At 37.5% G+C, this 27,376-nt stretch overlaps 1 protein-coding gene across 1 annotated transcript in view; it reads left to right on the top strand.

Annotated features, from left to right (window-relative positions):
* The first annotated feature begins 1,765 nt into the window (after positions 1-1,765).
* LOC123251873 (alpha fetoprotein) overlaps positions 1,766-27,376 on the top strand; it is a 37,341-nt gene continuing 11,730 nt past the window's right edge. The window contains exons 1-10 of the mRNA XM_044681192.1: positions 1,766-1,850; positions 3,468-3,519; positions 4,587-4,719; positions 6,491-6,705; positions 11,030-11,162; positions 13,118-13,215; positions 16,691-16,820; positions 18,990-19,204; positions 25,416-25,548; positions 26,922-27,019. Coding sequence (XP_044537127.1) covers positions 1,766-1,850; positions 3,468-3,519; positions 4,587-4,719; positions 6,491-6,705; positions 11,030-11,162; positions 13,118-13,215; positions 16,691-16,820; positions 18,990-19,204; positions 25,416-25,548; positions 26,922-27,019 — 1,292 coding nt within the window. The remainder of the gene's footprint in view (positions 1,851-3,467; positions 3,520-4,586; positions 4,720-6,490; positions 6,706-11,029; positions 11,163-13,117; positions 13,216-16,690; positions 16,821-18,989; positions 19,205-25,415; positions 25,549-26,921; positions 27,020-27,376) is intronic.

The following is a 27,376-nucleotide window of genomic DNA, read 5'->3' as shown; positions in this document are numbered from 1 at the left end:
GTTTGTCATTTCCTTCTCCAGTTTATTTTACAGATGAGGAAATTGAGGCAAATAAGGTTAAATGACTCAGCTGGGCTCACACCACTAATAGATATCTGAGTCTGTATTTGAAGTCAAGTCTTCCTGACTCCAGCCCCAATGCTCTATCCATTGTGCCACATAGCTGCCCTTTAACATCATAATGTCAACATCTCCACTGAGACTACATTTAAGACTCCTTAAAGGATATGACTAATCCTTGCCCTGAGTGTTGTTTGAACCATTGATAACATATTTGAAACATTAAAAATGACCAATTCGTGGCTTGTTTTAGCATCTGGGCTACTCTCTTGTAGAAGACTGTTAATAGGAGAACTACAGGAACCTAAAGGAGCAGAAGGGCAATAGAAGAGAAGTGAATGGACCAAGAGGACTGAAGAATAGAACTATAGTATAATATGGAAGAGCAGTCTCAGACCTTGACTAGTTCAACTCATACTATGAGTTATATGAACTTTTCAGGCTAGGAAAAGAGAGGGAAAGAGACTTTTTATGAATTCTGACTAGGGAATGGCAGGATATTAGATGACATAATAAAATAATTCTAGAGGACTGTTTAGTTACCTGGGAATGTGGGGCTTATGGAAAGGGAGCCACTTAGTCGCCACCCCCCCTCCCCCCAAGCTTTTTTTAAACTTTAAATTCAGCCTTCTATTTACTGGATCACACAGCCACTTATATATGAACTGTTATTTTAAGTGCTTGCATGGGAGCTGAGTAGCCTTAATTTCTTCACCCTCACCTCTTTTTTTCTTTTTTGAGAGTTCTACACAGGAGCCAAAATCTGATTTTTTTCAAAGGAAACTCTATATATCTGTGTAGGGACATGAGTCAGAGATATTTGTGAGAGAGGCCCCAAAGATTGAACCTTGCTTGTGTAAACGCATGGTCTTCAGTTCTAGGACATAGGTTATATGTAATGATAATAAGTTGTCTATCAATATACTTATTTGCTTTAAAATATAAATTTTACTTAAAACACATTGTAAATTTATTTTTAGTAAATACCACAGATTAAAAAACTACATGGATCCATGTCATTACGGGTATATAAACTGTGTGCTTTAGTGTGCTTTTGGAATCAAAAGGATATATATGGAGTATATAATTTTTTTTGTGTTAGCCAAAAATAACATACATAATATTACTTGTTCACATTTTCCCAGAGTGAGATCCATATCAATAAGTTACAGTTGAAATAGTCTCGTGAGATGTTTAGCAATTCATAATTTTGAGCAGGCAAAGCAATTTTGCCTCTTTAGACTTTATTCATGCTCTGGCTTCTCCTAAATACACAATGCACTATCTTTTCAGCATCTTTGCAAAAAACAACAAAAAAAGATTGCTAAGCACTTTAGGCATAAGTCAGGTCTTCTGGAGAATAGGGCCATTCCCTTTAGAAGAGAGAAATGACCAATATCTATTTGAATGTTCTGTACTGTGATAAGAATATTTGTCCATATTCTAAAAATTGAATGGATTTTCAAGGTCTTCTTCTTCTGCCAAGAAGAGGCCTTTTTGTCCTTGAAAATAGCATGGAAATAATATTTAGGCTGTTAATTATTGTCATATTGTCCAATTTTCAACCAACAGGCTAAGAAAAAAATGAAGTCTAGATTAACAAATCGTTAATAAGTAACAGGCATCACTTCTGAAGAGTATAAAAGGATTTCAGATTGACTTTCAACATGAAGCAGTAAGTCCTCCAGGAAGAACAATTGACATCATGAAGTGGGAAGCTTCTATTTTCTTGTTGCTCTTATTAGGTTTTGCTGAATCAAAACTACTTCACACAAGTGCCTTGGAAATAGGTGAGCTACCATATTTTTTTGTATGTTTGACTATATATATATATTTTTTTTCCAGCAGAATTAGCCTTGAGTAATAAAAAGAAATTTACCCAAGAAAGATCCATGTAATTTAAACTATCTCACAGGTACTGTTATTACTATCCAATCTTAGCCTGCACATGATTTGATTCAACAAATATTTTCTGTATACTTCCTTTTCTGTGTAAGGGACTTGGGATAATTTAGAACAATAATACTTTGACCGTATTCTTTCCTTGACAGATTTCTGCTTGAATGTTTCTAATAGCCTTGTCCTCATTTAAGCAAATTTGCATGTCTTTGAAAAGCCCCAGAGACCATGACTTATTTAAAGAGTCCTAGAAGGTTTTCTCATCCTCAGATCCTTCTTATGGATGAAAACCGTGGATTTCTAAATACATTTCTTAGTGGTAGATGAAATTCTCTAGCTAAATATAGGAAAATTGAGAGTTTAAACTGTGTGTGTGTGTGTGTTTGGGTAGGGGAAATGGCAGAAGGAGAAAAGAGAAGGGAAAACTAGAAACGGGGGCAGCTGGGTAGCTCAGTGGATTGAGAGTCAGGCCTAGAGATGGGAGGTCCTAGGTTCAAAACCAGCCTCAGACACTTCCCAGCTGTGTGACCCTGGGCAAGTCACTTGACCCCCATTGCCCACCCTTACCACTCTTCTACCAAGGAGCCAATACACCAAAGTTAAGAGTGTAAAAAAAAAAAAACTAAAAAAAAAACAAACTAGAAAGGAGCCCCAAAAGAAAGGCAGAAGACCCCCTAGGGAAGTGATATGACTCCTGCCTAGCCAACACCATTGTCTTACTCCTTTGCAAGGGGTCTGACTATTCCCTGTGGGTATTAACAGTAAACTGTGTAAGGGTAGCAGAAGTAGGATTTGCCCAGCATCAAAAGATATGGCTTTTACCTGTGGTAGGAAAAGCTCTGTAGCTAGGACTTCAGTTTAACTCTCAGCTCTGTCACTCATTAACTTCATATCAAAATGAATCTAGATCTGAAAGGAAGCTCAGAGATCTCTATTCATCTAATAGATGAAGAAACTGGGGTACGAGATTTTAACCAGAGGCCACAAGTATTAAGTGGCCAGTGTGGGATTTGAACCCAACTGTCTCTTTGCTATGCCTCTAACTACAACATTAATCAAGTAAGAAACTCTTTGGGTGTTGGTTTTCTCCTTTGTTAAATGACCCCCAAAGTCCTTTCCACCTCTCAGTTTATCATCACCTTTTCCTCAAAGAGTTTGTGAACTGGGTGAGATTTTCATATCCAAAATGGAGCCTGAAATTGAATGTCCATTCTGCGTGGACATCAAGATAGCTTAGCAGGGTGGAAAGGACATGGGACAGGAGTGGAGGGGACCTCGCTTCAAGACTCCACCCTTCCACTAATTTGTCATATGTCCTTGGGCCAGTTCTTTAATGTTTCTAGGCTCAAGTGCCTTCATTTATAAAATGAGAGGGTTTAGATTGGATGAGTGCTAACTTTTTATAATCTACAAATCAGCACCTTTGTCTATAGCTAATTGTTTTCCTGGGTGCAATGTGATACCTAAAATGTCATTTGTCACAACTTCAATTAAATCTTGTTTTCCAGGTTCAACATCAAATTCTCCCCAGAGCTTAACAGAAACAAACTTGAGTGACATGTGAGTTTTGTTTATATGAATTTAGTTGTAATATGCCTATGAATTATCAATATATAGGACGTCCCAAAAGTCTTGGTGCAGTTTCAATTTATTAAAGCTTACTAAATTATGTTACTTTGTGTTTCTTAAAGCCAAAAACTTAATTGAGATTTTTGAGACATATAGTTTGATTAGTTTGCAAACCATAGAGATTTAGAAAGTAAAGTTTAAAGTATATTGAATAATATCACTTTTATCAATGCCCACCCTCAAAGAATTTATTACTGAGCTTCAGATGAAATGATTATAGAAAGGGTGACTTGTTAGTTCTTGCTTCTGACATCACATACAAGACTTCTTGAAACTTAAATCAAATGCACCCTTGAATAGACTCAATGACCTGTGCAATGCTTTGTTTTATAGATTATTATAATTTAATTTTAAAAATTCAGGACCATTGAGTATCTAATCAACTGTGACTTGTAAGGTGAACAATTAAGGCAGAAGTAGTTTTCAAAGGAAATAGGATACCACTTCCTATCACTTGGGATTAATAAATTGCCCTTTGGGTTGTTGGTCCCCATTTTGGGGGAGGCACATTCCAATTATTTTCTACATTTTTCAGAGCTTTTCTTAAGCCAATTAATGCTCTACACTTTTATCACAATGTCTACCTGGTATTGAACAAAGCATTCTTTTGAAGGATTGAATTTGTTCCTACTAGAGATAGACATTGCTAATGATTGCATTTCAAAGGCCAAGTGAGCCAAAGGCAGAGGGAATCTTGCTTTTCAGGGTGGGGGGCAAATGAGGTACAAAGGAGAAACAAATGTTCACTGTATTATCTGTTCATTTTTGTATTTTAGCAAAAGGCTAGTTGGGGGGGGGGGGTAAGGAGAGTGAGGTTTCTGAAGTTTTATTTGGAGTCCTAGATCCTGATTCATCTGAAGTAATCGAATTGGGTAGGTTTGCAGACCATTAGAAAGTCAGGTATCTTGGGAAAACATAAGCTTTATTCTTTTGCCTTTTTGCCTTTTAAATCAACCATATGTTTTTTTTTTTTTTGCTTTTGTTTTTGTTTGTTTCAGTGCCACCATATTTTTTGTCCAGTTCATTCCAGAAGCCACTTATGAGGAAGTAGACAAACTAGTTAAAGATTTTTTGGCTGATTTTGAGAAACTTGGAGCCAAAGAGAAGTCAAAAGAACATCTAGAAAAGCAGGTGGGTATGACTCACAGTGCCTGCTGCATAAAGTAGGATAGAAAAATGCCAAGTACCTCCATTTTTCCTAGCAAGAAAAGAACTGCTTTCTGTATCTCTTATTTTCCTCTTTAGTCTCAAGTCTAGTGAAAAGTCTTTAGTTTTTCATCAGACGTTAAGATCATTTTGAACAAGGTGACCTTTGAGGTAATATTAATAGGCATTTGTGAGACTGTGACACTAGAAGGGAGTGAGTCAGAAGTTTCACATCCTATTTATCTTTGTGAACTTGGAAAATCTCATTGCTTCTTTGTGCCTCAGTTTCATCACAGGGAAAATGAAGAGGTTGACTTAGATGAGCTCAAAGGTTCTTGTCATGGTATAATTCTATGATCTTTGGTAATTGCCTGTTGTTCTGTCTCCATATTCAGGTTAGCCCTTGTGAATCATAACTGTTATATTACATACCTTCTAGCTGTGTGACCCTAGGCAAGTCACTTAACCTCACTAGCCTAGCCCTTACCACCCTTCTGTCTTAGAATCAATATAGTATCAATTCTAAGTCAGAAGATAAAGGTTTAAAAATATCATAGCTGTTATGGGGACCAAAGCTTCAATATTAATCTCTAATATTTTATTTTTCTGGAGTAACATTTCACTTAAATTTTTTATCGGCATCTTTAATTTTTATGTCACTTTCATTTTCAAATATACCCCTGTCCTACCTAATAAAACATGCTTGTTAATAAAAAAAAAAAAAGAAAGAGGAGAGGAAAAATAGTTCAGCAAAACCTGCCAAGAGATCTATGATATACACAACATTCCATACCCGTACTTCCCCATCTCTGCAAAGAAAGGAGGGAGATAGTCATATATCTTTTCTTTTTCCTTTTTTGATTGATTTTTAAACTTTTACCTTCTGTCTTAGAATAAATAATATATATTGGTTCCAAGGCAGATGAGTAGGAAGGAGTAGGCAATGGGGCTTCCATGACTTGCCCAGGGTAACACAGCTAGAAAGTGTCTGAGGCCATATTTACATCCAGGAACTACCATCTCTAGGTTTAGCTCTCAATCCACTGAGCCACTCAGCTGCCCCCAAAACTGGGTTTTGGTCATTGTTTTGTCAGTTGGTAATATCTGACTCTTTGGAGACCCATTTGTAGTTTTCTTGGCAAAGATACTGAGTTGGTCTGCCATTTCTTTCTACAGTTCATTTTTCAAATGTAAGGAAACTGAAGTGACTAGGGTGAAGTGATTTGTCCAGGATCACACAGCTAGGAAGTATCTGAGGCCAAATTTGAACTTAGAACCCCCCATCTCTGGGCCTGGCTCTTGATCCACTGAGCCATCCAGCTGCCCCCTATTTTTTAGCTTTGATAAAAGGCATTTACTCTTTCTAAATCCCTGTTACTTGCCACCACCTTCAGGTTGGAATTCTTTCACTTTTGAAAGCAACTGACCTCTTTGATGTGGAATACTGCATCACTCCTTGGTCCCCAGGCACAAGCTGATTCAGGAGCCTGTGTAGCAGCACTGAGGTGGTAGCTCCAGAACCGATTGACCATCCCCTACTTCCTCACCTAGGCTCCCTGAATTCAGAGCTACCTGTGCCTGAAGAATGAGAGAGGAAATCAACAGATTGGAATGCCCATGCAACATTCTTTTCTCAAGATATTTTCCTAGACTTACTTGGTTGAAGGGGCAGGGGATATGATATACGTTTTAGTGAGATTTGTAGAATTTCCAAATTAAAGTGGCTTCTTTGTCTGTTTCCCTTCGTTTGTATAAGCTATCTGCTTTGTTGGAAGAAATCTGTCATGATAAAGACATCTCAGACAAGCACGGGCTTGCTGACTGCTGCAGTGTAGTTGGAAGCAACAGATTAGAGTGTTTGCTGGCTCACAAAAGGAGAGCTACTGCAGCATCCATTCCAGAATTCCAAGTTCCAGAACCTGTCCAGAGCTGCAAAGCACATCAAGAGAATCCAGCAACTTTCATGAACAGGTGAGAAAGCAGGTTTGGTCATTTACAGAGATGCTGATAAGTTCTCTGGAGAAGACAAAAATGCTGGGCTTAGCACTTAGGACTTACCTCAAATTATTTCAAAGTGAAATAATTGCTCCAAGTGAAGGCAGCAGTAAGCAAGTCATCTCACGGTATAGAATATTATGATGGTTCTGCATTTTGTCAGCTTTTGCACAACATTCCTGCTGTCAGAATATTAGGGTAGGCTATTTCATGAGAGGGGCAAATGTAGCTTGTAGTTAGGAAGATCCAATTTTATTTTGGCCTCAGTATTTATTTGCTAAGTGACTCTGTATAGGTTGGGTAACCTCTCTGAAGCTCAGTTTTCTAATTTCTAAAAAGGGGCTATATCAAGTCAGCATTAGGTACAATGTTCCTAACATAGTCATAAGCACTGAGAACACAAAGAAAATTAAAAGCAAAAAGCAAATTGAAACAAAACAAACCACAACAAAAACTCTCAAGAAGCTCCCAGTCTAATGGGAGACAACTTACAAACAATTATGTGCAAAGAGGATAACCTCAGAAGAAAAGCATTAGATTAAGGAGAACTTGAAAAGACATCTTGAAGATGAAGTTTTTCCTGAGATTTGAAGGAATCTGGGAAGCCAGCAGAGGGAAATAAGGAAGAAGAGAGATGCAGGTATGGCAGATCTCCAGAGAAAGTCCCTGAACTGAGAACAGAGAAAGTCCCTGAAATAGAGTGTCTTATGTGAGAAACTTCCCACAATTAGTGTGAAGATCAAATGAAGAAAGCCCTTGCAAGTTCTAAGGCACATGAAAAGGTGAGCTTAACTGTGAATCCTTAGTTCTATTCTCTTATTCTTAAGCACCAAATATTAAGATGCCATAAAATCAATTCAGGCACTTATTCAGGAAGAGTCAGCTGTATGCCAGGCACTGTCTGAGGTACTGGGGTTAAACACAACCATCTGTTCTCAAGAATGAGCTCTCAATTCTATTCTTTAAGGATCAAATCATGCATCAGCAATTGTGTTCACAAAATTGCCCACAAATGGAAAAATATAAAGAAATGAAGTGCTAGTCATGCAGTACTATTACATTTGCCTTCTGGGGCCAGTGAATTGTCAGACTGTCAACAAGAATTTATTAAGCTCCTACTATATTTCAGGCACTGTGCTAAGAATTGAGGATACAAAAAAGAGTAATTGCTTGTTCTTAAAGAGATCACCATTGAATGGATGAGACAACATGCAAACAATTTAATACAAACAATATGTACACACACACAGAGATATGATAAATTAGAGATAATCAACAGAGGGAAGTTATTTGAATTAAGGTAGATGAGGAAATGCTTATGGTAGAAGGTGAAGAAATGTCAATTTATTAAATTTGTACATTCAATGACTATTTACTGATTCTCTTCATAAAAGGAGCTATAGGTGGCAGGGCATTAATGGATGTAAAAAATCAAGTCAGACTCTTTGTCCTTCCACAAGAGTAGGGAGGATAAATTGGATTTCATTAATTGTAATACTAAATTTCACAGATGCCTGGAAATTCAAAGGAAAAAGAGATTGCTTCTGGTTGGAGACCTTTGATTTCATTGTATTTGATTTGATAGACTTTTATTACACTTGCTATAGGATGAGCCAGGTACTGGGGACACAAGAAAAACAAAACCAAAATAGTCTCTGCCTTCAAGGGGCTTACATTCTAAGTAAGGGGGACAAGAGACAAGCAACACGTTCATTGATAACTAAAGATGTTAAACGTGCATATTTAAATATCCATATATGTGTATGTGTTGTATATACATACACACAAGGTGGTTCAGTGGAGAGAGTGCTAGGCCTAGGCTCAGGAGGATGAGTCTTCCTGAGTTTAAATCTGGTCTCAGACATTTAGCTACCTTGGTATCCCTGGGCAGATCCCTTAACACTTAGCCTCATCTATAAAGTGAGCTGGAGAAGGAAATAGCTTTGCTACAAAAGCCCCAAATAGGGCCACAAAGAGTTGGACATGACTGAAAACAACTGAACAACAGTAACATCTATATATCTAGATGTACTTATCCATATATACACATATAGATTTACATATATATATACACATAGGAATAGAGAGAGGAGATAAGAAAGGCTTCAGAGAAGAGGTAATACTTGAGATAAGCCTCAAAGGAAGCTACAGCTTCTAAAAAGTAAAGGTGAGGAAGGAGAGAGGGATTCCTGGAGAACTTTGGAGCCAAGGCTAGAGGGGGAAGGTAGGAATTCAGCAGGCTGGGCTTCATTGGCAAGAGTGTCATGTTAGGCAGAGAAATGGTATTTCAGGCAGAAGGTTCAGTCTGAATTGAAGGTGACATGGTTGGTGAATGGCAAGTACTCCAGTTTAGACAGTAGTGTTGAACCATTAAGAATGGAGACAAGATAAGAATGGAAAAATATCTTGGTGTGTGGTTGACCCAAATACAAGACCAGCTCCTGGTTTGTGCATTTAGATAGGTGGCATCAGGCTTAGTCCAACTATAGCCAGCATTGTGACTTGGCCTCCCCTCCCCCAATTCCATTGTAGGTTGTACCTGGGAGCTGGAGCAGCATAAACCAAGGACTTAATTGATATAGATGGTTGTTGGGTACCTCCTCCTCCTACTGGACACCATACACTATGGCACAACCACCTTCTGAGACTTTCTTTCTCTTCTAGTTTTAGATAACTCTCACTTTAACCCAATGCTCTCTCACTCCCATCGAGACTAATCTCTCCCTAACACCCAACTGCTCATCCCTCCTGTCCTGGCTATTCTCTGGCATGTCCACATTGCTCCAAGAAGTTTCCTATGCTATAAATGAATGAATGGAATGTTTATTAACTATGTGCAAATTATTGGATTAAGGGTTGGAGATATGAGAAGAAACGTAATCCAGTTCTTAACTCCAAGGAGCTCACATTCTATGAACTCCTCACTATAGCTATTTTTTACTTCAGTGTAAGTCAGAGATTCTTAACCTTTCTTTACCTTCCATCTTAGACTCAATCCTGTGTATTGGTTCCAAGGCTGAAGAGTGATAAGGGCCATGCAATGGGAGTTAAATGACTTGCCCAGGGTCACTCAGCTAAGAAATGTCTGAGGCTAGATTTGAATCTAGGATTTCCCATTTCTAGGTTTGGATCTCAATCCACTAAGCCACCTAGCTGCCCCTCTTAACCTTTTTTTTTTTTCATCATGAACTCCTTTAGTAATCTGGTAAATCCTATGGACCTCTTTTCAGAATCACTTTTAAATGGATAAAATAAGATAACAGGGTAGATAACAGAGAAAGTAAATTATATTGAACCCCTTAGCTAACTCACTATCTATAAAACAAAAAACAAGTTCATGGACCTCAGGTTAAAAATTCTTGGATTAAGTGCTCCAGGTGGTGTCCTTCAGGCTGTGCTCTGAATTCATGCCTGCTTCCCATCCCCAGAGAGCTCTATTGCCAGTCAGGCTGGATAATTATATCCTGTACTGAATATGCCAATTCAACTCTTTATTTCCTTATCAGCCTAAAGTTGGTGAGCCATGAAACTTGTCCCTGATTTCTGAGTCTTTGTTCTAAAAGACCTTCCTAAAGGGAATGATCTAGTTAGTAACAATCTTCCTTCCTACTCAGGGTTCATGTAGAACTTAATTTTCCATGCCTCTTTTTTATTGGTTGGCTACTATTATTTATTGTTGCTGTTGTTCATTAAGTCAGAACCCTATGTGACCCTATGGACTTTGTCCATGGTTCTTTCTTGGCAAAGATACTAGATTGGTTTGCCATTGCTTTCTCTAGGGTCTCTCCATTTTACAGATGAAGAATTGAGGCAAACAGGGCTTGAATGACTTGCCCAGAGTCACACAGCTAGTAAGTGTCTAGAGCTGGATTTGAACTCATATCTTCTTTATTTCAGGCCCTTGTACCACCTAGCTGCCCATTATGTGTTAGTTTTCTATATTAGTGTTTTATTTCCTTCCTTGCCCACTAGACTGTGAATTCTATAACCTTAGCACAGTATAGTACAAACAACAAATGTTTAATATTTACTGAAGGAATGAGATATATCATTTTAATTTTTACATTATTTTACCTTTATTAAAAAAATTAGGGAACATAAACTTACCAGTGAGATCAATAGAGAAAATAAATTTGTTCCTTCCTTTGCTCTTTGATAGTCATTAAAGTTGAAATTATCTATATTTCTGGATCAGGATCTTTAACCTGCCCCCTCCCCCCAACCCCCAGAATTGGCTAGAAATCTCTTGTCCCTTTCATATGTGATTGCAAATCTCATCCCTGTGTGTGCTTGATTACAGATATATCTATGAAATAACCAGAAGGCACCGTTTTCTCTATGCACCTACCATTCTTTCTTTGGCTGCCCGATATGACAAGATAATTTTCACTTGTTGCCAAGCTGAAAATGCAGTCGAATGCTTCCATAAGCAGGTATTATTTTCTTTATGTCTACATTATGTTCAATATGGTGATTGATGAATGGCTCCAGCTTGATATTTATCAAAGAGAAGTTTGAAGATAAAATTAAATACTTCTTTTGAATCATCCATACATCTTTAGGGGTCATGTTTTGTTCTGTATGCAGATCTTTTTTTCACTAAAAGCCAGAGTTTGAGAATTTAGGGAAAGTGGAAGAGATAAGTAAGAAACAGGAAAGAAGGGAAATGGAGCCTGAGAGAAGAGGGAAAAAGAAAAGGAAAGAGAGTGTTAAGGAAAGAAAGGAGAGAAACAGAGAAAGGAAGAGAGAGGCAGAGACAGAGAAAAAAAGAGACTGGGAGAGAAAGATAGGGAGAGAAACAAAGATAGAGACAGATACAGAGAGATATAGTGAGACACCGAGAGAGCATAAAAGCACAAGAGTAATGAACAAAGGCAGGAATTAGAGATAACCCAAGAGTGTTCATGGATTGCAGTGTTTGGTCATATATTAAATAGCTCAGACCCTATCTGTACCATTCTTTCTCTACCTTGGTATTAGTGTTCTGATGCTCCCTGGGAGCGAGTGTCAGACAATGTCTCGCTCATCTTCAGTATGTAAAAAGGGGATTTAAGGTATTCTTACTAGACAAATATGGAAGTCATTGCTGGATTTGATTTGTCTTAAAGATGTTTCCAACATTTTGGGCCTCGGAGGCTCCCCATTTGTAAAATAAGGAGGGGATAGATGACACAGTGGATCAAGTTCTGGGTCTGGAGTCAGTGTTGAGTTCAAATAGACTCAGATACTTAGTAATTGTGTGATCCTGCGTAACTCATGTAACTGCTCTCTGCCTCAGTTTCCTCAACTGTAAAATGGGGATAACAATAACATCTATCTTAGACCTTCTATCAAAAGCAGGGAGATAGCAATCAGCTGTGGATTTGAGAAAGGAAATAGTCCAGAGGGGAGTGGGTCTTATGCAGAAAGAAGGATCATAGCTGGGGCATGGAAAGTTTATCAGAATGAGATAGACTGGGCCTGAAATAAAAGTTTTTTCCACTGGGGATATGTATCATGATCAGAAGCACTTTTTAAAGGATTGGTCTTATCCTCATGAGCATTCTAGAATGGATTTTGATATTAAATATAGGTCATTGGCTTAGGGCAACTAAGTGGTACAGTGGATAAGTAAGGGAAGACCACTTTTCATGAGTTCACATCCAGCCTTAGACACATATTGGGCAAATTATTTAATCCTGTTTGCCTCAGTTTCCTTATCTATAAAGTAAGTTGGAGAAATAAATGGCACACCACTCTAGTATCTTTGCCAAGATACTAATATACCAATTATACCAAGAGGAGTCATGAATAATTGAACATGGCTAAAATGACTGAATAACAACAGGGTGATTAACTTAAAAGTACCCAGTTTATTGTTGGAACTTGGAGCTGGGAGGGACTTAGAGAAGGTCTGATCCAAACCCCAATTTTTATTGATAAGTAATGAAAACCTAAAGGGATTCTAATCAATGTCCTCTGACTCTAGAGCTGGATTATATTGGGAGTGGAACTAATTTTATTTACCACTTGAAAGTTTGCAAAGCACTTTATACATATTATTTTATTTGATCTTCATAATAACCCTGTGAAATAGACACTATTGTTATCTCCATTTGAAGGATGAGGAAACAGAGGTTAAGTGACTTGCCTCAGAGCTAGTAAATGTTTGAGATTGGATTTGAACTTGGAGCTTCTGAACTCTCCACTGAGTCATTTAGTTGTCCCCTCTTTCTCCACTGTGCCATGATACATCGCTATGATATTAGTGTTTTAATTTTTTTACAAAACATTCACACCAGCTATCTTTCTACATGGAATGCCATATTTTAAAGAGTAAATTCTTGTTTGCTCGTTATTATTGCTCTTGAAAGTATATTCCTTTGACATCTTGTGTCCTTTAATCTAGGCAGCACCAGTCACAAAAGACTTAAGAGAAAAAAATTTGATCAGCCAACATGTATGTGATGTTCTGAGGAAGTTTGGAGAACGGTCTTTTAAAGCCATGTAAGTTTCTAGCTTCTGGTTTTGGATAAGAAAGAATGGATTCTTCACTGACTGCATGTTGAAAGAGTGACCTTGTGGTTGTCACATTTTCTAGGAACTGGCTTCATTTGTCTAGAATCATTCCTTTCATTTTACAAATTAGGAAACCCAGGCCTAGAGAGCTTACAGAAAATTGTCTGAGATCACCCTCTTGGTTACTCTTCAGATGCTCTAAGTTATATATAAATTCCCCTTGAGATCTTCTTGGTCCTGCCAGACTAGCCTTCTTGCTGTTTCTCATATATGTTACTACAAATGCAACCCCATCCCTGCCAAAACTTCACCCAATATACTTCACCAAGTATAAAAAAGCTCCCCATTCTTTTGCAGCTATGATGTACTTCTTCCTAATCTTTTCCTCTTAGAATCTCTCCTGTCCTTCAAAGCCTAGATCGAATGCAATTGCCTAAATGGGTCCTCAGTCATCTCTCTGGCTACTACAAATATTTTCTTGCAAATATGATTTTATGTACATTTTGTATATACTTTTAGAACATATGCTACTTGAGTGCAAGTTCTGTTTCTTTTTGTGTTTGTATCCTCAGAGGCAGCTATGTGGCACAATGAATAGAATGGGAGATCTAGAGTAAGGAAGACCTCAGTTCAAATTTGGTTTCAGTTATTAGTTGTGTGACCCTGGGTTAGTCACTTACCCCTGTGTCCCTTAATCCTTTGAATATAGTGATAAAAATAGCACCTATTTCCCAAGATTGTTGTGATGATCTAATGAGATAATATTTATAAAGTACTTAGCTCAATGGCTGACACATAGAAAGTGCATGATAAATGCTTTTTCCTTTTCCTTCTTTTCCCTCCTCTTCCCAAAGTGCTATATATATCTATATGTATGTATGTACATACATACATATAGATATATATGGATATATAGATAGAGATAGAGATATAAAGATATAGAGATATAGAGACATGTTTGCAAACAAATCTATACAAAGCAAGCTATATACCAGATAAATAGGAAATATTGAGTACAGGGGAACTACTAGAATTAAGAGGAATCGGAAAGAGCTTACTATAGAAATGAAGAGTTTAGCTGGAACTTTAAGGAAGGTAGTGATGAGGAAGGGAGAACATTTCTTGCATGAAGGATAGCCACCGAAAATATGTAGTGTTGGGAGATGTGATGTGTCTTATGCAAGAAGAAATAACAAAGGATACAGTGCACTGGATCACAGAATACGTGAGGGTAGAATAGCACGTATAAGACTCGAAGGTGTATGGGAAGGATGTTGCTTACAAAGAGTTATGAATGCCAAATAGGATTTAGTATTTGTTCTCAGACTAAGGAGGGAGTCAGTGGAATTTATGTGAAATGGTTGGAAATGAAATTTAGGAAAATCATTTTGGCAGCTGAGTGGAGAGACTTGTAGCAGGGAAACCCAACCAGTAGGCCATAATAATAGTACAGATGTGAGTAGATGGGTGGTGGTAGTATCAGTATCAGAGTAGAAAAGGCAGGTATTCTGTTTACAAAGGTAAAATCTATAAGCCTTGACAGGAGTTTGGATATGGGGAGGTGGTGAGAAATTGAGGAGTTAAGGATGACATCCAGATTGCAAGTCTGGGGAAGAAGGAGAATTTCAGGGGAATTTCCCCTGAAATAGGGAAGTTTGGAGGCAGGGAGAGTTTTGGGGAAAAGATAATGAGTTTGGTTTTAGATATATTGAGTTTAAGATGTCTACAGGACATCAATTTTGAGGTGGTAACTAATAGGCAGTTGGAGATGTGAGACCTAAGGTCAGCAGAGAGATTGGAGTTTGGAAGTCACATAAAATAAGAATGAAAAGGTCATTTAAATCCAGATTGAGGAGACTGATATATTGGTATCTGTCCAGTGAAGAAGATAAATCTGGGGTATGGGCTGGATTGGAGAAGAATAAATGAGACTTGCTTAGTAAGCTATTGTTTGCATGTAGTAGCTCTCCAAGCAATTTTCCCTCCAAGTGAAGACAAGGTTATTCTACCTCTCCCCTTCCTAACCTGTACCTGCCATTTTTGATTTAAATCTTCTCAGTTGTCTTTAGTCACCTGCAACAATTGGCCTTTTATTCCAGGTAATGATGATAGGAGATAATATGGACATCAGAAAAGACTGTAGGGTCATCAGCAAATTTGAGATTAAAGCTGATAAGAAAGCTCTGAAGATAAGTGTATGTGCATTTAAGATGTCCATAAGGGTCGTCTAAATGTGGCTCAAGGGCAGCATAGATGGAAAACTTTGGAATCTGTCTCACCCCTTTCCAAGGAAGATTATGATTTCTGCCTTGAGGAGAGTAGGAAAAGGACCACAACTAGGAGCTTTCTCCTCCTCCTATTTTCAAGGGAGACATCAGGCTAAATTTATATCTATTTCACCTCTCAAATGTTATATGTTGAGGGGATATTTGTGTGGTTGCTCTTAGGGGGAAAAGTAGCTCCAAGCTTATTATACTCACTCACTTCCTCTTTCCTATTAAATGGTGATTACATAAAAGACAGGCACACAAAAAAGTTGCAAATAGAGAATAAACTCATCTTATAATGATAATATTAGCTAAAATTTTTATAGAACTTTAAGATTTGCAAAGTGTTGTACATATATATAAGCAATCCTGTAAGGTAGATGCTATTATTGTCTCCATTTTACATATGAGGAAATTGAGGTACAAAGAAGTTACATGACTTTCACAGGGTCACACAGCTAAGAGTCAGGATTCAAACTATGCCACTGATGGAAACAAATATAGATATTTATACCAGACAATGCAAATGAATGTATGGACTCTTTAGATGGAAGTTGAGATCTCAGCTCAATCTAAGAGAGAGATCTGAAAATCTCTCTGTGAAGTTTCTTGGGAGGCAAGTTAGAAATCAGAGGAACTGGCTCCCTGTATATGTCTACAGCTCCAAAAGTCTTCCTATGAATCTCCCTGAAGAGTTCCCAGAACCACATTTATTTCTTCTCTAAAGTTATAGATCCAATATTACCCCTTATGTGATACCAAGATCAATTCCTATTACCCATCCGGGAGAGTCATATCTACCATATGACAGCAGCATGCAAAATGCTTTAGGCTTGGTTGGAAGTCCTAGTTACACCTTAATAATAGAATATTGTCTTGGAAAAAATGTGTGTGTAATTCCTCCTCCGCAATCCCCAATAACTACTTTTTTTTTTAAAAAAAATCCTTACTTTCCGTTTTGGAGTCAATACTGCATATTGACTCCAAGGCAGAAGAGTGGTAAGGGTAGGCAATGGGGGTCAAGTGACTTGCCCAGGGTCACACAGCTGGGAAGTGTCTGAGGCCAGACTTGATACAGACGATATCTTGATTTATCTTATTTTATTTTATTTTTTTACTTAGGAGATATTCAACTGCAAATGCTATTAGATTCTGAGAAATGAATGTTCTTTGTTGTCAATTTTCTTTCTTTACAGAATACTTACTAAGATGAGTCAAAAGTTCCCCAAGGCTAACTTTACTGTCATTCGGGATCTGGTGTTGGATGGTGCCCATGCCCACATAGAATGTTGCAAAGGCAATGTACTGGAATGTCTGCAGGACAGGGTAGGTAGCTACATTGTCCATGGATGAAAATGTGAAAATTCCCAATTTCCCCATTATGAGGAAACTTTGCATTTATAAACTACCAACTGATGACTTGTCAAAGGCTGAGGTTAAGGACTGTTGGAAGGCCACTGAACCACGTGAATAGAATTGTAATTAGTAGGAGGACTGGATTTCTAAACTTAAGTCATTACAAGTCAGCCGAATTTCTGAACTAAGTTCAGAGACAAAGGATCATGACTTAGTTTCAAGACAAAATCAAACAACTAGGATCAGTTAAATAGGATTAATTAAAAAATAGTCTGATTATTTCACTGGGGACTACTTAATTAAAAGTTCAATTGACTTGACCAGAGACACATTGCACCGGGGAAATAAATACAAATAGAAAGAAAGACGTTCACTGTGTTTAAAGAACTTACCTTCTAATGGAAGGAGAATCAACTGTGTTAAATGGAAGCTGAAATATAGAGTGGAGGGCATAGGGGTTGGGGAAGAAACAAAGCTACCTGTTGTGGAAGGTATTGTAGAGATAATTCAGTGAAACCTGGAGAAGAATGAAGACATGATTGGCTTGGTTCTCTTCAATATGGAGGTACTAGGATGAACCAGCTAAATACAGGGATATAGGCCTCCAGAAAAGGGGACACTTTCAGAGGGTAAAGCCCAAGGGTAGAGCAGAGAATATTGTTTTATTTTTCTATTATTCACTCAGAAGTGTACCTCATATCTTGGAAAATTCTGTACTTTTTCCAAGTTATGCGAATGTATCCTAATGGTTATCTTCATATCTTCTGAGTGTTAGGTGATCTTCCAGGTTTGAAATTTCTTCTCCAGAGATATCCATTTTAAATTAGTGCCATTTTCTTGTTATTTGAATTTGCTTAGTTCTCTTACATGAACCAAAAATATTCATTTATTGAGCCTGCTTTGGGTGCTCATCACTGGGCACTCTTGTGGCCAAAGAAGACCACTGCAACTTTTTCTATACCGCTAGAGCAAAGCTTCAAATAGACTATGGCAGTTTTCTGATACTATGGACAAAGAATGGCTGTTGTCATTGAAATTTTGAGATTACTGAGGCTGTTGAAGTGCATTGAGTAAATATTTATAATCTAAGGAATTAATGGGTAGAGTTTCCAAACTCTCTCTTCCTTTTATAAGATGCTTGAAAATTCACATTTAGAGATTTTATTTTTTGGGACTTAATAACTTTCTTAATTTAATTATTACTATTAATATTAACTTTCTTATTACCTTTTATTATTATTATTATTAATTATTACCATTAATACTTAATAATAATCTTATTGAAATACAAATAGTCATATGAGGGGGGTCACTCTTTAGGTTATCAACCAATACTTTTGCAAGGGTTAGTTGACCACCAGAGAAGAGAAAGAAGAGGATATAGCACAAAATGCATAGAAGGGGGACCAAAAAGAAGGAAAGAGAAAAGGAGAGAGCACACCAAAACTGATTTAGAACCACTGCAAAATATCACTGAGGTTAGCTAGACTAGATTGGCTCTCATTTTACAGATGAGTAAATGGGAATCCAGAGTTATTCTATAGGTAGTATCTATATGGGACTTTCTGCAAAGGTTTGCAAAAGTGCTTTGCCTGTATTATTTCATTTGATACTCACAATCATCCTAGGAAGTAGGTGCTAGTATTACCTCCATTTTGTAGATGAAGAAACTGAGGTTAAAAAATTTAGGGGGCAGCTGGGTAGCTCAGTGGATTGAGAGCCAGATCTAGAGACGGGAGGTCCTAGGTTCAAATCTGGCCTCAGACACTTCCCAGCTGTGTGATCCTGGGCAAGTCACTTGACCCCCATTGCCTACCCTTACCACTCTTCTGCCTTGGAGCCAATACACAGTATTGATTCTAAGGTGGAAGTTAAGGATTTTAATAAAAAATTAAACAAATAAATAAATATATTAAATGATTCGCCCAGGGTCACATGCTTAGTAAATTTCGGACATGGAATTTAAACTGGGCTCTTCTGGGCAGCAAGTCACCTGTTTACTTCAAGAGTATAACCCAAGTCTCCTTATTTCCAATGCAGTGCCAACTAACCACACTGACTCTCTCTTCACACTGACATAGAGAATAGATGTTGCCAAGTAAAATGTAAAAGCTGATGTTGTCATTTTATCTTTTGTAGAATGAGATTATATCCTACATCTGTTCCCAACAAGATGTCTTATCAAGTAAAATCCAAGAGTGCTGTTCATTGCCCTTACGAGATCAGGGTGATTGTATAGTTAATGCAGAAAATGATGACCAACCAGAAGGTTTATCTCCTGACCTGAGAAGATTTTTAGGAGAAAGAAAATTCAACCTATATTCTTCAGAAGAAAAAGATCTTTTCCTGGCAAGGTAGCATGCTTTATCCGTGTATGTTCATTTTAATGTGTCAAGTTTAATTTGAAGATCTTGAAGGACAGGCATCATGGTACTTGAATACAAGCAATGGACTAGGTCCAGCCAACACTGTTGTTCTTCATAAGAGACACTATCTCCCATTTACAGAGTCTATTTCCCATTCCTGGCATGCGTTTCCTTTTCTTCACCTGTGACAAGAAACTTTTCCTCATCCTCTCTTAGTAGTCAGTAGCTAATCCCATTATCCTGTATTTTATGATACATATTTTTGTATACTTAGATGTGTACATGCTATTGTCCCTTATAAAATATAAGTCCCTTGAGGTAAGGAATTACCTTATTTTTGTATTTCTGTCCTTACTGCCTGGTGCATAGAAGGCATTTGATAAATTTTTGATTGATTGACCTGAAGATAGACATAACTTTTCACTAAAGGAAAAATTTAAGGTTGGCACGATGCTCTCCTCACTTAACAGGAGATGAACTGCTATGCTTAGGGGCAAGTTCCCTTTTCTACTGAGAACTAGACTCATGTACAGATGAAATTTAGAGAGACTGGCCTCTAAAGAGAGGATTTAGGTTTTTTCTTGTCTTTTCTGACACTATATATCTCTACTCTGAACACCTGGGGAAAAATCATTTAAGCTTTGATTTGGTTTATGTCTATGCTCCTCTCAAAAGGGATCAAATCTAGAAAGATATTCAACATATACAGACAGCCTGCTCTGTGCTGGTCCAGGAGATCAAGAGGTGTGACAGTGTTGGCAGATAAGACGAATGAATACAGTCTGCATTTCAACCATGTATCCCAAAGACTGTTCTACTTCAGCCTCAGGCTGGCTTTATTTTTTATACCCTTTTCTTAAGATTACATATGTGTTGGCATGGATTTCCATATTCAACATACATTTTTTTCTTGTAGATAATGGATTAAGTCATACATTAACTTTGTTACTAACAACTTTTCATTCTCCAGTAGCTTTCAATATTTTTCAAGGGTATGTTTGGCTTGTCTCCTTGGCTTTGGGGTAGGGAGAACAATTCAAGGATGTACTGGTCTTTGCACAGAAGGCTACTTCCCTTGTAACATACTGAATCAGGGATCAGCAGGGAGGCTTATTGTTTATGGTTTCTCATTATGTAAGCTTCTGTGTATGGGAATGGAAAATACAGGTACAGTTTTGTTGGAGGTTAACTCACTAATTGCTGGTTTGTTATGAAGTTACTTTTAGGAGAATTTCTGTATTAATACATGTAAAGGTGGGAATTTCCTAGGAGTCTGTAGGGGGTCTGTAAAAGCTCTAATAAGAGCCTTTACTATTCTTCTGTATTTCCCTGGGGCTGAATAGGGATATTGATCACAATAAAGAGTCACACAGGGGTATCTGAGTGAGGGGTTTCCATCCTCCCTGGAATTTGCTGTGCAGTTCCAGGATCCAACCCACGACTTTGTCATTCAGGAGGAGTTTATAGGCCTCTGGCAAATACACAACAGAGATCAGGGCTAGGGCAATTATTTATTTCCTCTTTTAACAGAAGATTTCCAAGGGCTCATCAACAAGATTTTAAAACATAAAACCACTACAGTAATTCCTATTGTACTCTCCTGAGAGGTTGATATCTAGAACATGAAACCCTAAGATTGTTGAATCAACATTTTCAACTTTATCTCAGCTGTGTACCGTAGGATCTACTTTGTCAAGGTCTGTGTCTTTTGGCAAAGCCAAACCAAAGTTTAGATCAATTCTCTTGTCAATGGTCACCTTATTCAAGGTGAGTGTGATTGCAAAAAAATCTTTGTGATTCAAGTAAACCTTGATTGACTGATGCAGAATTCTTGACCTGGAACTGAAGAGGTTGTCTTTAAGACTAGGGATGTCATGTCTGGATTACTATTTAACTGCTAGATTCAGGGAAAGAAATAAAAATAGGGAAGCTAATCAAGCATCCAGTCTTAACTAGAACGCACAAGTGCCTGCTGCTAAGGAGCCACCATAATTGTTTGGGGTGGAGTGGTGAGGGTTATCCCCTCTTCCACAGAGGGAAGCAGATGGAAAGAAAGAGATCTTCACAGAGTAGAATCACTTTTTTAAAAAGGCTGCTGAGTAGGCTGTTTTCCTAATTCAATGGCCAATCGGTTTTGAGCAAGGAACATCATATTACTATCATGGAGACCAAATGACCAATAAGGAAACTGCTATTTCATCTTAAAAAATCCAATTTTTTTTTTAGCACTGAGCCAAAATAGACATGATCCATTGTAAATGGCCCACTAGAGACAAGCTTAACTCCCTACATACTCCAAAGATCTGTACTCTAGCAAATACAAATCAAGGAGGTCCCTGACTATTCTCCTTATCCTTAAAATAATTCTTTGATTTAGATTTCTTTTTTAGAGATTTAGATTTTAGAGATAAGGAAACTGTTTCAAAGAGGTTATACTTAGTGTCACACAAGGTACTGAGCTTCAGAGTAACCAACATAAGGGGAGTATGGGAAGAGAGGACTGTATGAATCTCAAAAAAGGAAAAGCTATTGAGGTTTGGTAGTGACTGTGGGAAGTATGGAGCTTGCCTACCTCTCCTCCTGGCCTTGTGAGTATGGGTAGTGAGAGAAATGGACTGGCTTGTAAGGAACATGGTGTCGTCAGAGAAGAACCACATTTCCAGCAAAGGAAGGGCATTTGAAAAGTTAAGGGATTTGAGGGAACATAGAGATGGCACAGAAGAAGAAGCTAGGCAATGGATGAATTTAGGTGGAAGAGTAGCCGGGAGGTATCTCTAGATATATAGCTGAATGCCTGGGAATGGGTCAGTCAGGAAAACAGTTTGTTTGCTATGTCATGCTCCTTTAGCAGAATAAAATCAATAAAGTATTAGAAAAATTAGAGATAGAACTCAAATAATGTTGGTGATAACATGTGTGCCTCTCTGAAATTTCTTCACTAGCTTTACTGTGAGTCTTGGCTTCCTGACCTGTACTTTAAGGCTCTGAGATCCTGGTTCTGGGCTGAGAAGGGAGTCAAGTCCTCTCTTTTGTCTAAGCCTCAGTTTGCTCTTATTTTTAAAATGATGGGAGTTGTACCAGATGATCTCTAAGATCCTTTTGTTCTCTAAACTCTTTGAATTCTATGATTTTGGCCTGTGGATCTAGAGTCAGAGTATCTGGGTTTATAGAACTATGGATTTAGAGGTAGATGGGAATTTAGAAACAATCACACTCAAATTGTTCATTTTATACATAAAAAATCTGTGGCCCAATAGATATTGGGTGATTTACCCAAGGCCATACAAGTAGAAAGCGATGAAGAGAGAATTGGAACTCAGGTTTGTTGTCTTAAAAGCTAGTGTTTTTCTATTGAATTACTTTTTAAATTCCCTTTTGTCACTTACAATACTTGTGTGACCCTCACCAAGTTACTACAACCCTCCAATCTCAAGTTTCCTAATTTATAAAATGAGAGAGTTGGATCAGATGATTTCTAAGGCCACTTTTAACTCTAAATCCTATGATCAAACTTTTCTAGCTTCAACATTCTCATGTTTAATGAAATGGTAAAGTGGTGGCTGCAATTTTGGGGTTAAGCACCAGGGGCTGCTGTTAGAATGTATTTTGTCTGAGTGGATTTGGACAGAAGCTCAGAGACAAAAGGAAGATTATGTTTTTTTGGTGCTCTCTCTCTCTTGTGGATAGGGAGTTATGGAATTTATGAAGGATCATTAATTCTTACCCCAATGGAAGCAGGGGGCACTTGGTACATAGTTTGAAAGCTCTTCAATTAGACCATAAGCTCCTTGAAGGCAGGGACTTTGACATTTTTTAGGTACTGAATAAGCATTACTGACTAACAGAAGTAGATAGTTGTTCTTGCAAACTTGTCTATCAATCAAGCAATCAATCTTCAAATATTTATTAAGTACTTAAGAGACAGTGCTAGGCTCTGAGGAATGCAAATCCAAAAGGCAGAACACAATATATTTATAGACATTTTATAAGCAGAAAGAACTCTGCTGTAAATCTAGCTGTTGGACCAGATTCTTGTTGTAAAACTTTAATTTGATTTCTCATAACAAAAACATTGGGATAATATCTAGCGCCCCTTCCCCAGTATTACAACACCAGTAGGCATTCATGTATTTGGTACATAAGAACAAAGTCTAGAATTTACATTAAGAAAAAGTAATATTGCCAAGCCCTTACTACTCTTCTGTCTTAAAACCAATGCACAGTTTTAATTCTAAGATAGAAGGCAAGGGTTTAAAAAGAAAAGAAAAAGTAATATTTTACATTTCTTAATTTTTTTACAAATCACTTTTATCAAAAAAACTCGTTGTTCTAGATAACTTAAATGTGGCCATCCTACTTTTATAGATGGGATAGATTTCAGAGACACCAGATGTTTATGTGAGATCATGTAGTAAGTGGTGAAGTTGAGATTTGAACCTATGTTTTCAGATGTCAAGTTTAGTGACACTCCCATGATGCCAAGTTTCTTACTAGTTATTCTTGACAAACATTTGCTGACAGTGTACCAGTATGATAAATGACTGTATCAGTGCCATAGCTAAAAATAAGTCATTAAATCCTGAAATGGGGAAGAACAATTAGCAAATATAGTAATCAAAAATATTTATGAAGTATCTATTATGTACCAGGCATTATACGAGCCATTAGGGATACAAAGTAAAAAATGAAATGGATTCTGCTCTCAGGGAGTTCATATTATATGGAGGGAGACAATATGTACATATAGAAATATTTAAAAAGCAAACATTATGGAGTAATTTTCCTTCTATAAACAGAACTTTGATTTCCAATGTTGATTATTTAACTTGAAGCATTTGCCTAGAATTCAGTGATGGGCAAACTTTTTAAAGAGGGGGCCAAAGGAAAGGAAATGCTCATCTGACAGTGTGTTTCTAAGGCAACTCTTTTGAAGTTTCATTGTATTATATCCTACTCATTGTATTGGTCAGATTAGGAATAATGTCCTGTAGCCAGATAGAACATTTCAGGGGGCCGTATCTGGCCCGCAGGCCATAGTTTGCCCATCACTGGGCTAGATCATAGATCATTAGGGGCAATGACTATCTGAAAGACCATTTTGGTTTCCCACACATATTTGAATTTATAAGTTATACTTTTTCTAACAGGAAGCCAGTTTTAATCAACACTTCTGAATCCTAAAGCTTGTGTTCAAGGAATAAAACATAATGGATAAATATCTTTGAACAGAAAAATGTAACTTGTTTAGTTTAATAAATTTAAATAAATTAATAATTATAAATATATGAAGGAATTAATCAAGAAATAATAATTGGGAATGTGTTATAGCTCTATCCTAGGCACTAAAGATCTTTGCCTTTGGAGCACTCAATCTATATGGGAATAGAAGATGGGCATACTTGAAAAGATATCTGACAAAGCAATAAATGATAAATGCTAAGATAGTGACTCAGCAAGAGTTAAAGGCAGAACCACTTTGGAGCAGTATTTGGGGCATGATTAAATGATGTGGTGGATAGTGTTGGACTTGAAGTCAGGAAGACCTAAATTCAAATTCTGCCTAGAATCATTATTCTTTGTGTGATTCTTGACAAATCAGCTTCTCTTTTTTAGTCTCTATCTCTTCATTTGTAAAATGGGTATAATAATAACACCTCCTTCACAGGCTTGTCATGAGTATCAAATGAGATCATATCTTAAGGCCTTGCAAACCTAGAAGAACTATGTAATTGTTAGTGATGATAATGATGTAAGTAAGGGAAGACTTCCTGGAGGTGATAGAATTTGAGCTGGGCTTTGGAGGAAGGAAGAGGTATTCATTTGTGAGAAGAGGCTGTTCATCTGCCCTGTAGACTATTCTATCTGATAAGGCATCTACACAGTATATTTTTATTAGTTAGAAAGGATCATGTATGTACAAGTCAATTATCCTTCTCTTGTTGGATTGATGTGAATGCCTTTTATTTCTGAGAGTACAGTCAGTGTCGGGTCATGTCTAAGTGGCTATCCCAAGCTGATCATTGCTTATTAGTAGGCTATTCAAGGCTGATCTTAACCTACTCCTCAATAAACAGTTTCCAGGGGACATCATTGTACTTCTCTTGTATGTTGTTGGGTTCTTAAGTTTCCTATGAGGTCTTTTCTGGGAAACAGTTGTAATTTAAATCTATAAGCTAATGCCCCTTTCTGGGTATTTCAGATTTGTGTATGAATTCTCAAGACGTCACCAGGATCTTGCTGTCCCTGTGATTTTGAGGGTTGCAAAAGGATACCAGGAGGCTTTGGAAAAATGCTCCAAAACAGAGAATCCATTGGAGTGTCAGGACAAAGAGGTGTGGTATTCTACATTTTGGTACATTCACAAAATTGTTCCTCATGATTCCATTAGATTATAAGCTCTTTGAGGGCAGGGATTGACTTTTGACTATTTTTGTATTGACCTATTGGAGTTACTGAGGCTGTTTACTCAGGTGTGGCTTGGCTTACATGTTCCATTTTTCTCCTGTTAATTTTCTAAATTTTGAACTTCTCTGAAGCATACTTGCCAAGCTAAGTTGAGTTGGTGTAGGCTGAAGCATTCAATCCTTGGAAAGCAACATTGTTGTGTATAATGAATACAATAATTAGCACAGTACCTGGTGCATACTAAGGATTTAATAAATGCTTATTGCCTGGCTGATGTATTGTGGAAACAAGTTTTTGATTCTTAAGGTTTAAATATAATCTACATATATTTTAATTTGCTTTTCAGTCTTTAGCATCTGATATAAGCATGTAGGATAGTATAATAATGGAAAAAGGACTGGATTTGGAATCTAGAGAGAACTAAGTTTGCATCCTTCCTTTGACCTCTTAATAGTTATGTGACCTTGGGCAAGTCACTTCACCTTGGATTTCTCATCTATAAGACGGGATCATTACCTATAGAACTAGTTATGAGGATTGTAAGGCTCAATTCATATGTTCTATGTAAACTTTAATGCAGTCTCTGCTGTGGTCCAATTGTTTTTCAGTTATGTTCAATCCTTCATGACCTCATCTGGGGATTTTCTTGGCAGATACTAGAGTGGGTTGGAGACTGAGGCAAACAGTATTGTGACTTGTCCACAATAACACAGCTATTTAAGTGTCTGAGGATAGCTTTGAACTTAGGAAGATAAGTCTTCCTCAATCTAGGCCTGGCATTTTATCCACTATACTACATAGCTGCCCAAGACAGTCTATAATGTCACAAAAGAAGGCTTGGGTACCCTGGGCAAGCCACAACCTTTCAACAGCTCTTTATGATCCTAGACAGCTATATAAGAGAAATAGGTAGCACAATGGTTAGAACGATGGGTTTGGAGTCAGGAAAATCTGAATTCAAATCCATTCTCAGACACTTACTGTGTGACATTGGGCAAGACACTTAACCTCTGTCTGCCTCCATTTCCTCCACTATAAAATGGAAATAATAATATCATAAACTCCCATTGTAAAGTTGCATATAGTGCCCAACATGTAGTAGACACTTCACAAATACTATTTTTATTATATCTGATGAGAAAGTGCTGAGTGAGTTTAATGAAATCCAAGATTCAGCCTCCCTCTCTCTCCCCATCCCTAAAGTGATTTTCCTAGTAGTACAGAATAGTTTTGATGGTGTACAAAAAGTGGACTGTCTAAAGAGAAAAAATAATCTCTATGATAATTCCTACCTTTTCAGGAAGAAGAATTAGAGAGACATGTTCAGGACAGCCAAGCGTTGGCCAAGCGGAGCTGTGGTCTCTTCCAGAAATTAGGAGAATATCACTTGCAAAATGTGTATGTATTTCTGGGAGCTCTTTTTCAGGACAAGAGAGATGAAAGTCAAACTTAATTTATTAATCATGAATCAGCTCTAAGATCCAAAACAGGAACCATAGTTGAGGATGAAAATGTTCCCCTTTTCTTCTGCATATCTTTTTACAGTCTACCTTTTAGGAGGAGAGGAAAGGAAGGGAACAAACACTTATTAAGAATCTACTATGTACCAGTGCTGGGCTAAGTACATTATAGATATTATCTTGATATTCCTTTCTAGTCCCCCTCCTCTCAGGGATGTTGTGAGGACAAATACTTGTAAAGCACTAGATAAATGTAGGGCAGCTAGGTGGCACAGTGAGCCTTGGTTCAAACTTG

The sequence above is a fragment of the Gracilinanus agilis genome, chromosome 6, assembly GCF_016433145.1.
Source record: "Gracilinanus agilis isolate LMUSP501 chromosome 6, AgileGrace, whole genome shotgun sequence".
In the NCBI taxonomy this organism is placed as follows: Eukaryota; Metazoa; Chordata; class Mammalia; order Didelphimorphia; family Didelphidae; genus Gracilinanus; species Gracilinanus agilis.
This window is presented reverse-complemented; position numbering and strand designations above follow the sequence as displayed.